At 38.4% G+C, this 18,514-nt stretch overlaps 1 protein-coding gene across 1 annotated transcript in view; it reads right to left on the bottom strand.

The window, feature by feature from the left end:
* KL (klotho) overlaps window positions 1-18,514 on the bottom strand; it is a 46,739-nt gene that overhangs the window by 5,990 nt on the left and 22,235 nt on the right. The window contains exons 2-3 of the mRNA XM_017537950.2: window positions 4,905-5,415; window positions 3,866-4,134 (exon numbers count right to left, since the gene is read on the bottom strand). Coding sequence (XP_017393439.1) covers window positions 3,866-4,134; window positions 4,905-5,415 — 780 coding nt within the window. The remainder of the gene's footprint in view (window positions 1-3,865; window positions 4,135-4,904; window positions 5,416-18,514) is intronic.

Below are 18,514 nucleotides of genomic sequence, written 5' to 3'. Positions count from 1 at the left end.
GTGACAGAATTTAACAAATTCAATCTGACTAATGGTCGTAATACAAGAGAGAAGCTGGGCACGGTTGCTCACGCCTGTAATCCCAGCACTTTGGGAGGCTGAGGAGGGCAGATCACAAGGTCAGGAGTTTGAGACCAGCCTGACCAATATGGTGAAACTCTGTCTCTACTAAAAATATAAAAATTAGCTGGGCATAGTGGTGCACACCTATAATCCCAGCTACTCAGGAGGCTGAGGCAGGAGAATCACTTGAACCCGGGAGGTGGAGGTTGCCATGAGCCAAGATCGCGCCACTGCACTCCAGCCTGGGCAACAAGAGCAAGAGTTTGTCTAAAAAAAAAAAAAAAAAAGGAAGTTACTTTTGGAAGCAAAGAACAATATTGTCTTCTACCCCTAGTGAAATTTTTTAACATAGTTTAAAAATTTTTCTAAATTATTCTTCTGTAACAATGATGACAACTATAGTTCTCAATCATATGCTATAAAAAGCCTGCCAAATAAAAATATGTATTTAGGAAAAGTGGACAAATTATAAAATTAAAATCACAAAATCATTCCTTTGCATGTCAGCTGTGGAAGGAAGGCAAACTGAAAAATCCAGATGGAAGATCTGCACCCTAAGCCCGTGTTTCCCTCTGAAATAATCCCGTTAGAACAGGTTCCTTGGTCTCATGCTCTGTATAAAAGCAGAGGTCAGAAACTGTAGCAGAGATTTTGCTGCATTTTACAGGACTGTTGCAAATGCACTGCTGTTTCTCTGGAGAAGTAAGTGTGTTTACAGAGAAAAGTCATTAAAAACAGCATGTCAAAGGGAAATTGCCTTTTCTGGAGAACTGTCCCTTGCAGAACACCCACGCATGCACTTCCCCTAATGCTGTGGGAATACTGTCAGAAGTATTTTTCCACTGTGATGCACCCCACAAATCATGTTTCCTCAGCTTCCAAGGAGAGACTATTTGCATGCTTTTTTGAAGTGTCCAGAGTTTGAAGGAATTTTTTTGATTATTTTTATAGCGCTCTGAGTTGACTAAGTTCATTAACTTTTCTACCATGATTGTTCCAAAATAACAGCTTTTATTCAGTCCATCTGAGAACAAAAATGAAAGACTAGGGTATCCTTTCTGGGGAAAAAATATCTTTTGAAAATATAGGACATTTGAGGCAAAATTCTACCATTATCTCCATTAATTTGTTAACTTAGATTTTACTAAAAAACAAAATAGTGGAGTTGGACCTTTCAGAAGGAACGGATATTAAAGAATGTATTTAGAATGTTATGGGAGAAACTTTCTCCTAACAGCAGCCATGTTAAAGAGACTCTATGTCCTCCATAGTGAGTTCTATATTTATGTTAACTATGAGCATCTGTGATTATGGGAAAACAAACCTCTCGGCTGAGAAAATGGGTCCAAGTAAAGTGAAAATCTATGTGAATGAGCCTCAGGTCAGGCTTCAGACAGTTTGTGTGCTTCTTAGGATATTATTTTTCAAGTTGTTCAGGTGAAATGCATGCCTCAAACACTAAGAGTTTGAAATACTAGCCAGGAGGGAAAAGATGAAGTTCAGTGGTTTAAAAATCACTTCTCAGGACTTTAATGTCTTAAAGCTGTAGAGTACTGCTTGCAGGTGAAAACACACACACCTCAGAACCAACATACAAAGGACTTACTTTGACTGTGTCAGTTAGGAAGTTAGCTTGAGAAGGGCACTGTCAATATAATACAAAGTCTGAGATGAAAACCCGAAGAAAATAGCAGTTGCAGCCTTTCCCCGCCAGACAGCTTCCAGAGAAGTTCCCATCTGCTGTGGATTTGAGAGTGACTTAATTCTGTGTTTGTTGGGTTCTGCACAGGAGCGGACCCTGCCAGGAGGAGGGGTGTGGTCCCCAAGCTGATGAGGAAAAAGGACAGTGCGCCCTGACAGAGAGAGACCTCTGGGGCCAATTAGTGGTCAGATTCTAAAACAATAGCTTCTAGAGTGTTGTAGAAAAAGGAATTCTCTCCCATCTCCACTGCTATGTTTATTGCTCTGACCAGCAGTTTCTCTTCTCCTTCAAGGAAGTAGGATGTGCCCTTAAGACTTTCTCACTACTTACCAATTCCCAAAGCCAGCACACAGCCCCTGGATGAGGAACAGAGCAGAAGTAGGGCTCCCGCCGAGACCCCCACTCTTGTTCTGCATTGGTTCCCACAGTCTGCACAGCAATGCTGGTTGGGAGATTGTGCCACATACAAAGGACTGAACCTGCAGGCTCAGGCTGCTATCAGAGATCTGTGTGGAGCATCAGCCCTTCAACGACAGGGCACAGTGCTCAGCAGGGAGCAGGCAGAAGGTCAAGAGATACAACAAGGACCAGGGACCATCAACCTATCCCCAACCCCAGTAAAGAGGAGGAGGAAGGAGGGCTGCGGAGGCCTTCTTCCCTTTCTCCTCCTCCCATTCTTCCTCACAAGCCTCACTTCTCCCAGCTCAGATCCTCTCTGAACCCCACAGTGGAATCCACTCTGAGGAGGGAAAGTAGGAGAAGAAGATTCCAAATAGCAGGAGGCTGGGGGAGGAGAGAGATGGAGCAGGGCGGAAAATCATAACTGAGCAGGAGGGAGCTCAGAAGCCTTTCTCCTGGGCTCACATATCCTAGCATAAAAGACGACATATCCAGTCATCTTTTAAATGGAAGGTGAGGGTTTAGGTCGGATACTGTCTGTAAAATGAACTGGATGGTCTAAAAAAGAAGAATCCCAGCCAGCAAAAAATGTTTTAAGGATAATGTTAATTTATTTCCTTACAAATAAAAGATTTCAATTTGACATTTACAAGAAAACAGCAACCCATTTCACATTCTTCCAAGTGTTTCCTTTCAAGCTGTGATTTGCAGAACCAATGAACTGGCTACCATAACCCAACATGCCAAAGCCAACTGCTTGCCTATGGACACTGAACTCCGTCTCTGTTTTGAGGGCCATTTTCACACTTGGGACTCTATCAGCAGCAATCCCCCAGCCCTGCCCCGGTTACTTACCACCATGCCCCGTTCACTCCATCGCACCATTTGTGCATGCATCGTTTTCTCTCATTGGACTCCTTCGCTCCTTTGAAAGCAAAGGTTGCCCTTACACTTCTCAGTGTACCCTCTACTGCACCCCCCTTAACCAAGAGACCCCAGCAACTAACACAAGGCTTTGGACACACTAGACATCCAATAAGTGCTTACTAGCGTATCCAATCAAATGCTGGAAAACATGTCCCTTCAAAATTTGGGACATTTAAAAGAATATTAAGGGCTTACGACAGGAGTAGATGCTCGATACATATTGGTGGATCATTTTGAAGAAATTTCATACCATTTCAATGACTTTTGCTAAAAAAGACATTCTGACCAGTGAATCATTGGATCCAGGGTTTCGTTTTGGGGGGTATTTCTGCACATGTGTGGGGTCTACAGTTGTGCCTCTGGAGGACTCTCCCTAATGTTCCTGCCTCAGTTTCAGCAGCACCACTGAAATTCGGAGACTTTGGAGTTCTGCGTTAGAGTCTGTTCATGAAAAAATTCAACTATTTTAAAAAGGATCAAAAACCACAGTATAAAAAAACAGTGTTTTATCTTTTTACTGTCTTAATCAGATCTTAAACATTCATACGTTTTAAATTGATTTCCCTTTGGATCTAACTTAAACAAGGTGAAGACTGGAAGACTTTTGGAGAGAAGGGTGCAGCATTCCAAACTGTGCCCCTAGTGTGCTCATAAGGAATCGCTTTTGGCTCAAAAAGTGGACAATGTGCCATGACAATCAGCCTAGGAAGGAAGCACTACTTACTAGAGATAGAGCTTGGTGAGACTGCTGATTGGTTTTGTCAGCTGACTTACTTGAATGTAGTTGTCAACAATTCCCCAAGCAAAGTCACAGGGAAATGTCCCTTCTAGGGGCTGATCCTCAGGTAAAGGAGGAAAGCCATTTTTCTCTATCAGCTTTTGGTAGAACAAGGCTGAAGACTTTGGCAACAACGTCTTGTTGTGGCTTAGAAAATCGACATAGAAGAGTCCACGCCTGATGCTGTAACCTCTGTGCCACTCAAAACCATCCATGAGTGACCATGCAGTGTACCCGATGACATCCACCCCATCCAGCTTGATGGCTGCAAAGGGAAGAGGGGACAAGAGCAACATGACCCTTTGCTGGGCACTTGCATCATGATTCAAGAGCATCTGAGCGTTCTCCTTAAATAAATAAAAGGTAAGGCTTCTTGTTTGGTAAATCAATGATTTTTCTTCTTAACAAAAGACTCTAATCAAACCCATATAACTCTACAAATAAATGCCCTCAAAATAGGTTTACCTCCAATATGCTTTTTGGATTCCTGAGCCTCTTGACAGAATAGTTCCTTATATATAATAGATGTTCTACAACCTTGGAAAGATGTCTTGTACCACTTTCTATCCTAGACACCCAGCATTGTGCCTGATGCCATAAATAAACAAAGGCTTTAAACGCATGATCTATTTATGCTATTTTCTTTAGGAAACATGGACATTCCTTTTTCTTTAAAGAGTGTTTTATTCAACCAAAATAACAAGAACTGGAAAATATGCGCAGAGAGCTACATATCCTGGGATTTATTTTATGTTCGCTTTAATCTAAAAATCTAGATTAGTAAGTCTGAAAGTTAAGTAATTACAAATATTATAACCCAGTTTCTCATTTATAAGTGGGTGTTTAAAAATTAATTCAAGTTCCTCAAGATTCCAAATGAGAAAGGTGTTACATGAATGCATTCCTACTATTGCCAAAATGCATGTCTTCATTAGGATTTAAAAATATAAATTCACATCGTTTATGTTAGATAATCTTAGAGATTTTTTTCCAGAAGATTTTGGCAGGAAATGAGAACTTTACCCACAATCATACCTTTCAAGGTTTCCATGATGAACTTTTTGAGGTAATACATATATTTGGCATCATCTCTCTTGGTGGTCCCTGAGACAAACCAGCCATTTTCCACAATAAATATTTGAGGATGATTATATTCAAGATCAATCCAGGAAAGCAGTTCCCTCAGACTGGGAGATTCCAATTGGCGGAACTTCATGTGAGGATCCAAAAGTTGATAACTCAAGGTCGGTCCAAAGGAAAGAGCAAAAAAGTCAGCAGTTCCATTGATGAATTTTTTCTCAGATTCAGTAAAATTAGGCAGAAGAGACAAAAGGTTATTCTTCATGCTCTCGGGATAGTCACCATCAATAAATATGGGTTTGGCAAACCAGCCTAGTACAAAGTCCAGAGATTTTTGACATTCTTTGATATTATGGTCAGTCATTCTTTGAGGAATGATCCAGTGAGAGCTTAGGGCAATGGACACCTGGCCTCCCTGAGTGGGACGGAAAGAAGTATTGTAGAGATGCCAGATTTTGGCATGAGCCTATGAAGAGAAAAATGATGGCAAATTTATCTCTAGTTGTGAGGAGAAATGCAATATAATATTTGAATCCCCAACTCAATTTACATATGTTTCTCATCAAGCCTAACTTAATGACTAACAATGTAAAAATCAGCTAGAACCAGTAAATTATTTCAAAGGTAGGTCACCCCACAGTAAGTTGCTACCAGGACTAGAGTTACTTCCATTGGTTTTTAGCAGTCAGTGGAAAAAACGTAAAATCCTTGGGTTGAGGGTGTAGTTATCCACAGTTTGAAAAGCTAATGAAATAAAAGAATTTGTTATAATATCTTACTATTTAATTGACTTTGGATTACGTACTTTTTAATTTACAGGTTTTGTGAAAAGAACCAACGCCACATCGGTGATCACATCAGGAATTTCTAAATAGGATTATATATTTTATCCTGAGCTTGAGAGTTTTCAAAATGACTCAGGCTGTTGGAGTCAATTTAATATTTCATAGTCATCTCTCAGAGCTACAATTCTAACAAGCAATCTTCATTCTTCCCTAAGAAGAATCAGCACAACAAATTAAATAACCCGCTCCAGTATCTAACCTTGGCCTACCCTCCAGAACTCTGGGACAGTGCTGGTTTCCCACAGACCCAGGGTGCAAGGTACAAGCCAAGAGCAAAAAACAGCAGAATACAGCTGTGAGGAGATCAGATGTCCATAGTTAGCATGCAGCCAGGAGTTTCGCACGGCAATGAAAAGGGCTTTGCGTCCATAAAACCATCTTTATACTCCCGTAAATTCCTACTAACGTCTGATATCTTATTTTCATTTGTTTTCTTTTTACTTACAAAGAATAGTGAAAATTATAGGGTTCTTTTCTCCCCTACTTGAAGTGAGTTTCTTTTTCCCTTTGAATTCCTTGATTTACTCTCCCAATTTTCCTACAAATACAAGTGTTATTTATCAGCCTTTATTCCCTAACATGTCCTCTTTGAAAACTCCATTCTGATTATCTGTTTGGCTCCGTATATTCTCCAAAATGATCATGCCAATTTTCATTCCACTCCCTGGTCCTGCAGAAACTCCTTTGTTCGTTAAGCCAAATAGCCTTTTCAACATATTCTAAATATTCCTCTCGTGGTTCATTTCAGCACAGGCATCCAAGAATGCCTCATCAACATTCTTATGGGTTCAGCCAAACATTTCAGTGGAATAAGATATCTTATGGCTAACTTTTCTTTTTAGTTTTTTAGTGAACATCTACTGTTTCATTTCACTGAATGTATTTTTTTACGACCTGAAGCAGCTATCTATATTCCAAGAAGGAAATGGAGAATCAAATATTGATCCAAAGAATAGCGGCACTTGCTTATGTAATCTAAGAAACCAGAGACTTAATCATGCCACACTTCTGCTAGTTTTGTGATGTCTCCCACCCTTCTCCATCTTCCTCATCGTACCTCCCCAGCCCTTTCTTCTTTATTAAAAGGAAACCTCAAGATGTTAACAGTTAAACAGAGGCTGGGCACAATGGCTCATGCCTGCAATCCCAGCACTTTGGGAGGCTGAAATCCCAGCACACTGGGAGGATCCCTTGAGACCAGGAGTTCACAACTAGCCTGCACAACATATTGAGATCCCCCATGTCTACCAAAAAATCAAAAACTTAACCAGGCATGGTGGTGTGTGCCTGCAGTCCCGGCTACAAGGGAGGCTGAGGCAGGTGGATCACTTGAGCCCAGGAGATCGAGGCTGCAGTGAGCCATGCTCGCGCCACTGAACTCCAGCCCAGGTGACAGAGAAAGATACTGTCTCAGAAAAAAACAAATAAACACAACAGTTAAACATAAAATCCATCGAGCAGTCCAGGCTAGCACGCAGCAGATAACCTCTTGAGACCCAAAACCAGGGGACTTTCCTAATTTGACCCCATGTGAGGCCTATGAACAGTCGCGTCCTAAATCTACTAGGCACTTTCTGTAGCATAAGCGCTGAACAGGGAGTGCAAGAGTGAAAGCAAATGAAGAATTTATTAATCTCAGTCAGGTTTGCAGGTAGCTGAAGTCACACAATGGAATTTTTTATTATAGACTACTCTTCTAACCTTGAAGACTTTAACAAGGCTCAGAGGGAGAGGCTTAGCAAGGACATGATAAATGACCTAGGCCATAAGGAAAGACACATATGGTCTCTGATGGCAGATAAAGTTCCTGCTCCCTCACTCTTTTTTGTTTGTTTGTTTTAAGACAGGGTCTCACTCTGTTACCCCGGCTGGAGGGCAGTGGTGTGATCACAGCTCACTGTAGCTTCTACCTCCCAGGCTCAAGCAATCCTCCCACTTCAGCCTCCCGGGTAACTGGGACTACAGGCGCATGCCACCACATCTGGTTAATTTTTTAATTTTTCAGTAGAGACAAAAATTGCTGTGTTGCCCTGGCTGGTCTTGGACTGCTGGGCTCAAGCGATCCTCAGCTTTCCACCTCAGCCTCCCAAAGCACTGAGATTACAGGCATGAGCCACTGCACCTGGCCTTCATCATTCTTGAGGCCACATTTCTTAATCTGGGCAGGTAAACTCAACTTTCCTGTGCCTCACAGGACTGTTGTGAGGATTGAATGAGATAATTTATGTAAAACTTCTAATTCAGAGTTGCACCAGTAGGGTCTCCATGAAGGCTTATCCTTTCTTATCCCTTTTCTCTCTAAAGGATGAGCAAACCAAAAGGAAGAATTTGTAGGTAGACGCTGAACTCCTTAGCAGGGGTTGTTTCCTCTACGTACAAATTCTTCCTGACAAAACTTGGGGTGTGGAGAAGAGACTTAGGCTTAGATTCCCTACTCCCCTAACTATGACCAGTGTGAGCCTCACTTACTGCACCGTACAAGTGGGAATGACATCTATTGTCCCATAGGAACACTGTGAGGATTAAATGACATAGTGCAAGTGAGAATGTCTTTTAGGTGGTTGATTATTTTACAGAGGGATAAATTTGCAGTATTAGAAAGCATTTTAGATATCATTTGGATTAACTACTTGCCTCATGCCAAAATCCTGTTGAATCTTATTGGATTGCTTTTTACAGCATGCCAACTTGGTGGTCAGCCCAGGCATGGCACCTTCTCTAAGAAATCGCTGCAACCCCATGGCCCCCCACACTATGCTGCATCCCTCCTCTGGGCACAAGAGTCTCACACATTCTTCTCTCACATCATTTACTGCAGATAATAAGGCGCATCCCTCCCTAAACTGAGCTCCCTGTGGAGTTCCCTCCCTCCCTCCCTGGCACAGGGAGGCTCCCATTGTCTGTTAAACTGAATTGAACCAGCTGCACCGCCCCTTCATGAGACAGTTTACTCCCTTTGCAGATGGTAGATTTGACAGATTAAATATTATGAGTCAGAGTGTGGGAAAGTCACTATTGAGGATGTTGCAACAACTAAGGATGATTAATAGGGAGATGGTTACATACGGTCTTGCAATGCTTTCTAATTATTCCAGGTATGTTAATCTTACAGGCTTGCTGTCTTTAGACTGGGATTTAATTAAGTTATTGACAAGTACTCAGTGAAGTCATTAACTGTATGGCCAAGAACATTTTTCTAAATACAATTTTTAATAGTCAAACATTGAAAATAATTGAAATGTATAATATTCAAATATATTTATAATGTATGAATGTTTTAATACATGATAGTATAACTAAAGAAATCCCATTATTCAGGCATTATAAATAATTGAAAAGAATATCTATCAACATGTAAAAATGTTCCTAAAATACTAGCTGAATAAAAAAGGGTTATAAAACAGCTAGTAGGGTTTGGTAGCATTTTGATCTGGAGGGATTTATAACTTGTTAAAATAAGTTTTATGGCAGGATTGTGGGTCATATAATTTGCTTCATTTTACCCATCTATATATTTTTTCATTTCCTACCATAAATGTGTATTGCTCTAGAGCTAAAAAATAAAATAAAATTCAAAAAAGGAAATGGTTCATAGCAGTGGGATGGCAGGCCTGCTTGATGGTTATCAAAAGTCTCTGCTTCATCTAACCCTGGGTACCTGTTCTCTAACCTGCCCTATGGTCTCTGCCTGTAATCCAAGTCCCAGGCACATTGAACCCCACTTGAAGTTCTAAGACTCTCTAGACTCCCATGTTTTTGTAGGTGCAGCTCTCCAAGGTATGTTTTACCTCTTCCCAGTTCCTTCACCCTCACCCCCACTTTGAAACTCAACTTAGATGTCACCACCTCTAGGAAGCCTTCCTTGGCATCTTCCCTCTCCGCAGCATTGATTAAACATCTATTGTATGTGTTTCCATGACTGTCCTCTATCTAAGACCTTAACCATACTTTATTGCATTTATTTAAGTGTCTGGATTGTAGGTGTTTTGAAGGCATTGGTTGAGTCTTTTATCTCTCTATCCTCATATTCAAGCAAAGTCTCTTCAACAGACCCAGTGTTCAATAAACAGATCTGGAGGAATGAAGGTTGGCAGTAAGAACCAGATCAAAGGGTCTAGGAGAGAAGCAACATTTTTCTGGGCTGAAGCAGGAAAACTCTCTCATTAGCTACTCTGGTTCTTATTTTGCTTCCAAGATCATGAAAGAGAAATTTCAGGCACATACCATTAAAAAAACAAATGAGAAGAAATTTCATATGGCAGGCCTCTGAGAATAATACTGTTATTATTTCATAATGTGCTAATCATCCACTTTGGGGTATAAGTCTTTCTGGTATGTGATGCCCTCCTTGCTTCCTTCCTACTTTTCATTTAGATTTTGAAATATGGGTCTGAAAAAAATCTAGAAGAAAAATGGATCTGGAAATCCTTCTTACAAATTAGCTAGTGGCCCCAAATTTTGGAAGTCAAGGAAAATACTCCGAATTCCGCAAAACATATAGACATTTTCTCTTTGGCTAAATTGTAAGCTTGCTGTCATTTGCCTATTTGGATCCCTCGCAGAACCCAACATAAAGTTTCACACATGTAAGCTGCTTTAAAATGGTGTGTGGAAGGAAACAGGTAGTGAACCTCAAGTCCACTCCAGCTTTCCGCCTTGGGTCATGTTCTAGGTATGTTTGAGGAAAATGAAGCCCACCTAATACACAGCAGGATCACTGAGCTGAAAAGGCAGAAAGCAAAGATGAGGACCCTGAAACAGGTCAACATACTGGAGAGAAGAAATCTACACAAAAGAAGGGCCCCGAAGTCTGAATGAGATTTCCCAAGGATCCTTGGCTGTCCAAGCACAGGACAAGACTTTGTGAGGCTCAGCAAAGAGAAGTAGCCACAGGTCTGGGAGATGAATACCAAAGGTTGGGTAGGGCTGGAAAATACTGCATTTCAAAATAGCCAGAGTAGAAAAATGCAGCTGAGAATTTCAGGTATTCACCTGAACCTCAGGAAGTTCATTACCTGAGAAGTAAAAATAAAGCTGGAATAAACCAGCTCTAACAAAGACTAAATGCACATCAAGTAAATCTGATAATTTAACTTCTTAGCAGAACTAAATACAACACCCTTTAAAGGGAGACAATATTGACCAGGCTCCCTATAATGTTTCATTCATAGCATACAGAGCATAATAAAAATCTACCAGATGTGTGAAAAAGCAGGAAAATGAAACCCTTAATTAAGAAAAAAAAAAGTATTCAAAATCAACAGAAGCCAAGATATCCCAAATACTGGGATTAGCAGAGGACTTTAACATAGCTATTATAAATATGTTCAAGGATTTCAAAGAAAAGATAGATATAATAAATAAATGGAGAATAACAGCAGAGAAACAACAACTGAAGAAAACATGAACCTTCTAGAACTGAAAAGTGAAACAAACAAATTTCTGAATGGGATTAACGATATTCATTCTAAATAGACCATACAAGAATAAAAAATGTAATCCCTAAAACTCACAGAAAATATTAAAAGATTTCTCTAAAAAGCCAATAAATTAAGAAAAATGAATTACTAAACATGCAGAAATAAAGAATAAAAAACAAATGGGATGAAAAGAAAACAAATAGCAGGACTGTAAACATAAACCAATCATAGCAATAAATATTCAAATAAACATGGACTAAATGCTCCATGTACAAGACAGATGCTATGAAAGTAGGTTTTGGAAAAGTAAGTTTCAATTACATTCTGTGTGCAAGAAACGTACTATATATATAAAGTGATGGCGTAAAAGAAAGAGAATCGAAAGAGACATATCATGCAAATGGCAAGCATTAAAAAGCAGGCATGGCTATATTAATAACAAAATGGAGGCTTTGAACATCACCATAATCTAATTAGAGCTAACAGACATACATAGTAATAGAACACGCTACCCATCTAACAAAAGCAGAATATACATTTTCTCGAGTGCACATAGTACATGTTCCTGGATAGATCATATGTTAGGCCAGAAAATGTCTTAATAAATTTTAAACTACTGAGATCATAAAAAGTATTTTTTCTTACCACAATGAAATGAAACTAGCAATCAATAACAAAAGGAAAGCTAGAAAATTCACAAATATGTGGAAATTAAACAACACACTCAAACAAGCAATGGTCAAAGGAGAAATCACAAGGTAGATAAGTGAAAACTTAGAGATGTATATTTAAAAAACTAGCTGAATATACAACATACCAATACTTATAAATTGCAGCAAAAGCAATGCTCAGAGGAAATTCTATAGCTGTAAATGCCCACATCAAAAAAACAAGATGTATCGCAATAACTTAGCCGTCCACCTTAAAAAAATAAAAAAGAAGAGCCAACTAAACTCACAGCTAACAGAATAAATAACTAATAAAAATTAGAATGGATACAAACAAAATACAAAGTAGAAAATTATAGAATCAACAAAGTCCAAAATTGGTTCTTTGAAAAAAATCAACAAAACTGACCAACCTTTAGCAAGACTGACTAAGGAAAAAAAAAGAGAAAAGAAACAAATGAATACAATCATAAAAGAAAATGGGAACATTTCTACTGACCTTTTCTATATATCTATTTCTGTAATAAAAAAGAGTTACAAGAGAACATTATGAACATTTGGATGCCAACAAATTAGATAACAGAGATGAACTGGAAAAATTCCTGGAAGCACACATATTACCAAAAGTGGCTAAGGAAACAATGTAAAATCTAATCTAGGTGTAAAAGAGATTGAATCAGTAATCAAAAACTTTCAAACTGAGAAAAGCCCAGGACAAGTGGGTTGAATAGTGAATTGTGCCAAACATTTAAAGAATTAACACTGACTCTTTTCAAGCTCTTCAAAAGATCAGAGGGGAAAGAACACTCTAACGTAGTCTATGTGGCCAGCATTATCTTGATACCAAAGCCAGATAAAGCCATCACAAGTAAATAACAGCTATAGACCAATATCCTTTATGAATATAGATGCAAAAGAACACACACACAAAAAAAAAAACTAACAAAACAAGCCTGGTAGCATATTCTAAGAATTATATAGCACAGTCAAGTAATATTTATTCCAGGATGTAAGGATGAGTCAAAATATAAAAATCAATTGGTGTAATGCATCACATCAATAGAGTAAGGGGGGAGAAAACCCATATGATCATCTCAATCAATGCAGAAAAAGCATTTGACAAAAACATGAAAGTCTTTCATAATAAAAATACTCGGAAACTAGGACTAGAAAGGAACTTCCTTAACATGATTTTAAAAAATATTTATGAAAAACCCACAGCCAACATTACAGTGAAAGGCTGAGAGCTTTCCCCCTAAGATCAAGATCAAAAGGAAGATGCTACTTTCATTGTCTTTCTGTAACACTATACTGCAAGTTCTTGCCAGAGCAATTAGGAAGAAAAAAACCATCCAAGTTAGAACAGGAGTAAAGCTATCCCTATTCACAGATAACACGATTCTACATATGGAAAATCCAAAGAACCCACAAAAATCTATTGCAGAAAATAAACGATTTCAACAGAATTACAAAGTACAAGAACAGCACACAAAACTCAGTTGTATTTCTGTACAATAGCAACGAACAGTCTAAAAAGCAAATTAAGAAAACAATTCCATTTATAATAGATTTAAAAAGAATAAAATATACATAGGAGTACATTTAACCACTCTCACCATTTCTACTTGCATTGTACTAGAGGTCCTAGCCAGTGCAGCAAGGTAAATAAAAAAATAAAAGGCATGTTGATTGAAAAGGAAAAAAAATAATAATAATAACTTTGTTGTTCATTTAAAACATGATTGCCTGTGTTGAAATCCTAGGGGATTTAAAAACAAAACAAAAAAACAGAAAAACTATTAAAACTAGCCAGTAAATTTAGCAAGTTGGCAGAATACAATGTTAGTAGAAAAATCAGTTGCATTTGTCCAGGAGCAGTGGCTCACACCTGTAGTTCCAGCTACTTGGGAGGCTGAGGCGAGAGGATCACTTAAGCCTGGGAGTTCAAGGCTGCAGTGACCTCTGACCATGCCACTGCTCTCCGGCCTGGGTGACAAAGTGAGCCCCTATCTCCAAAAAANAAAAAAAAAAAAAAAAAAAAATCAATTGTATTTATCTATGAACAGAAAATAAATGGAAAATAAATTTTAAATACAATGCCACTTACAGTGGTACCAAAACCACAAAATACTTAGAAATAATTTAACAAAACATGGGCAAATAGCTACAATTATAACACATTGCTAACAGAAATTAAAGAAGATCTAAATAAAGAATGACATACCATTTTTATGGATTGGAAGACTCCATATTCTTCCAATAACAATCTAATATTGTTATCAGATTTCCCGTAATTGACCTATTGAGTCAACATCATCTCATCCAGAATCCCAACAAACATTCTGTAGAAATGGGTAAGTTGATTTTAAAATATATATAATAAACAAGAATATAGAACAGTTAAAATAACAGGAAAAAGGAAATACACAGTTGAATCATTCACACTACCTGATTTCAAGACTTGTTATAAAGTTATAATTATTTAATATAGTGCGATATTGGCATAAGTATAGACAAATAAATCAAAGGAGCAGAACAGAAAATTCCAAAATAAACCCATGGCCAATTGATTTTTAATGAATACATCAAAGCAATGATGTGACAACAGGAAAGACGTTTCAACAAATGGTCCTTGACAACTGGAAACGTTTATGAAAAAAATTAGACCCCAATCTTGCATAAAAATTTGAGACAGATCATAGATCTAAAGCTAAAACTATAATATGTATAGAGCAAAATGTAAGATATTAGTCTCTTGATCTTGGAGCAGGAAAATATTTCTTAAAACACAGAAAGCACTATATAAATATACATATGTATAAAACATCTCCCCTCAGTATGTGATTTGCCTTTACATTTTGTAACATTTGATGAGCAGGTTTTAATTTTGATGTAGTCCAATTTATCAATTTTTTGTTTATGATTAGTATATAGATGACAAAATAATTATATCCAAAGTAAATATATAAGCCTACTTGCCTATCAATAGTAAAAGAGAAATCACTCCCCTTCCTACCATTTGAAAAGATATTTCACAAATCTTCACCAATGTTCAATAAACACATAGAAATGTCCTCAACATCAACATTATCAGGAAAATACAAATTAAAACCTCAATGACCAATCACACCCACTAAGATGCCTGAAGTTAAAAACACTAACAACAGGCAGTGTGCAGTGGCTCATGCCTGTAATCCCAGCACTTTGGGAGGTGGAGGGGGGCGGATCACTTGAAGCCAGGAGTTCAGGACCAGCCTGGGTAACATGGTGAAATCCTAAAAATACAAAAATGAGCTGGGTGTGGTGTCATACCTCTGTAGACCCAGCTGTTCATGAGGCTGAATCATGAAAATTGCTTGAACCTGAAAGGAGGAGGTTGCAGTGAGCCAAGATCATACCATTGTACTCCAGGCTGGGTAATAGAGTGAGACATTGCCTCAAAAAAGAAAAAGAAACAAGAAAGAAAGAAAAAAAAAATTCTACCAACACATTCTTGCAAGATGGGAATATAAATAACATCACCACTTTGGAAAACTACTTGACAATTTCTTATAAAATTATACATAGGTCTTCTCCATATTGTAGCAAGTTCATACCTAGGTATTTGCCAAGAGAAATGACAACATTAAGCCTCCCAAAAGACTTGTACAATATAAAGATAAAACTTACAAAAAAGATGTGTTCAAAGGTGCTGGCTGGGCATTGGTGGCTCATGCCTGTAATCCCAGCACTTTGGGAGCCTGAGGCAGGTGGATCACCTGAGGTCAGGAGCTCAAGACCAACCTGACCAACATGGTGAAACCCCATCTCTACTAAAAATGCAAAACTTAGCCAGGTGTGGTGGCACATGCCTATAATCCCAGCTATTCAGGAGGCTGAGGCAGGAGAATCACTTGAATCCAGGTGGCAGAAGCTGCAGTGAGCTGAGATCACTGCCACTACACTCCAGCCTGAGTGACAAGAGCAAAACTTAAATAGTAGCTTAAATCACAATAGCAGAAAACTGAAAACAACACAAATGTCCACTTATAGGAGAATGTATTAACAGAGTGGCCTGTTTATACAATGGAATACTACTCATTAATGCAAACAGTGAACTACTGTTATATGCAGTAATATGAATTAATCTCAAAAAGATTGTTTACAGTGAAAGAACCCAGACACAGAGTACATTCACAGAGATGTTTGATTCCATTTATATAAAGTCCCAAAATCAGTCTATGGTGATGGGAATCACAGCAGTGGTCTCCTGTGGAGATTAAGAATTGATTAGAAGTCACAAGGAAACTTTCTGGGGTGATGGGAATATTCTATATCTTTACTTGAAAATTTGTTACAGATATCCACACACATACAGATATACGTAGTCATCAAAATTCATCAAATGGCTTATAAAATATGTGCATCAGCTTTAAAGATCTATAGATTAATAAATATATAGTAGATGAATATCTTAGTCATTGGAGAAGCTATTCAGGTATAGAAATATAATTACCTATAATTTATGTGCTGAGAGAACACTGATTTTCTCTGAAACATAAATTCATCTTTGAAACTACTATAGTAACCTGTTACTTTTTAAAAATCACAATTATTTAGCTTTTAATTATAGGAATCATATTAATTCGACAAATATTACACTAGGCACTTTCTAAGGGATTCAAAATATGATTCTGTTCTCATGAAGCTTACATTCTCGGGAGGAAGAGAGGTAACAAATGAAAATAAAGCAGAAAAGCAGAGAAGGTAACAGGGACGGGGATGGGAAGGCAGTTTCAACAGGAAAGTCTGCTGCAAGGAAGCATCATCTGGGGATCTGTAACAGAAAAAGTGAAGAATGCTAAAAAAGACCGGGACCTGAGCTCGGGGTGTGTAGAAGACGCAGGGAACCGGGAGGGTGGGGTGGGGGCGTTAGAGGATACAGGAAGGGCATTCCAGGCAGAGTTGAGCAAGTGGTTGAGAGCATAGAATGCGCCAGGCTTTTCTAATTCTGCTCCCTTATTAGCTGTGGGACCTGTGGCACATTATCTAAAGTCTGGGCCTCTATTTCCTCATCTGTAAAGTAGGGATAATAATAGCACCTTATGATTACATCCTTGTGAGGATTAACTAAGTCAATATGTGGAAAGCGCTTAGAATTGTAAATGCTATGTTAAGCGTTTGTTATTCAAGTGTTGTAGTAATGTTTGATTGGTAAGTTCAAAGATACTTATAGTATCAGGTTGGTACCAAAGTAATTGCCGTGTTTTTGCCATTTAAAAAGCAATGGCAAAAACACAGCAATTACTTTGGCACCAACCTAATAGCTTTAATCACAATAGCAAAAAACAAAAACAGCATAAATGTCCATTTACAGGAGAATGTATGAACAGTGTGGTCTGTTTATACAATGGAACATTACTCCTTGTTTCCTTGTGACTCCTAATCAATTCTCAACCTCCACAGGAGACCACTGTTGTGATTCCCATCACCATAGACTGATTTTGGGACTTTATGTAGATGGAATCAAACAACTAAACAACTATGTAAATGTACTCTTTGTGTCTGGGTAATGATTGGTAAATTTCTAAAAATCAATGGCTACTATGTGGAGAATAGGATCTAGGAGGGCAAAGGGGCAGCCAGGAGACCAGCTAGACAGCTATTACAATGGTCCAGGCAAAAGATAATGGTGGTTTGGACCAAAAGACTGAGTAACAAGTGGCTAGATTGAGGCTATCATTGAAGGCAGAATCAGTAGAACTTGCTGATGAATTGGATATAACATGTGGCATGTGACGGAGGTAAGGGGAATCAAGGAACTCAAAGAAAACAACAAATAAGGAGTTAGGGAAGTGAAGGGAAAGGAAGTTCTGTTTAGGCCATGGGTCTGGCTTTCAATGAAGATACCTGGTAGGCAGCTGAGCATATGAGGCTGAAGTTGCAGAAGACATGGAAGTCACCACCAATCACCCAAATATGCTTCAGGGGTAATACTGAATGAGCCACTTTTTGATATCTGTCATTCCTTAGATTTTTTTGAAAATTGAAATGGAATAATTCTTAAAGGATTAATTTAATCCTACAAATAATTTTAATTAAATGAACTGAGACCAATGGTGGAAGAAATGAAATACAGCCCATAAGTAGAAAATAATTCAAATAGCTCATTTGTGTCTTCTCCTCACCCAAGAAAAGGGCCCTCCAGATGTTACTTTAGCTCTGAATTAAAGGTACATGCTTTCAAAAAGGTCAAAGGAAAGAAAAAATTTTAGAAAGCACTAGAGATTTTTTTTTCTTTCTTTCTGGCAGCCTATTACCTCTACTTCAAGAAGAGTATTGGGATTTACATGTCTGAGGACTACCTTAAAAGTCACTGCTACTGTGTGGTGTTTACACAAGCATGCCAACCAGCCTGATGTTTGTGTTTGTAAACCAAATGATTCCTCTTATTTCTATCAGCACAGCTCCATGGTTTATAAGCTCCAGTTCCTTCAGACAGAATTTCAAACAGCCTCTCACAAAACCACCACCTAACAGAACACATAAATAATCTCCCCCAAAATAACTATCCACAACTTTATCCACAAAAATAGCCAGTAGTCTCTGTGTGCAGTTCCTTAAAAGTTGCTCAGCATTTAACCGATGCACGG

Source organism: Cebus imitator, unplaced genomic scaffold (genome assembly GCF_001604975.1).
Source record: "Cebus imitator isolate Cc_AM_T3 unplaced genomic scaffold, Cebus_imitator-1.0 Scaffold108, whole genome shotgun sequence".
In the NCBI taxonomy this organism is placed as follows: domain Eukaryota; kingdom Metazoa; phylum Chordata; class Mammalia; order Primates; family Cebidae; genus Cebus; species Cebus imitator.
This window is presented reverse-complemented; position numbering and strand designations above follow the sequence as displayed.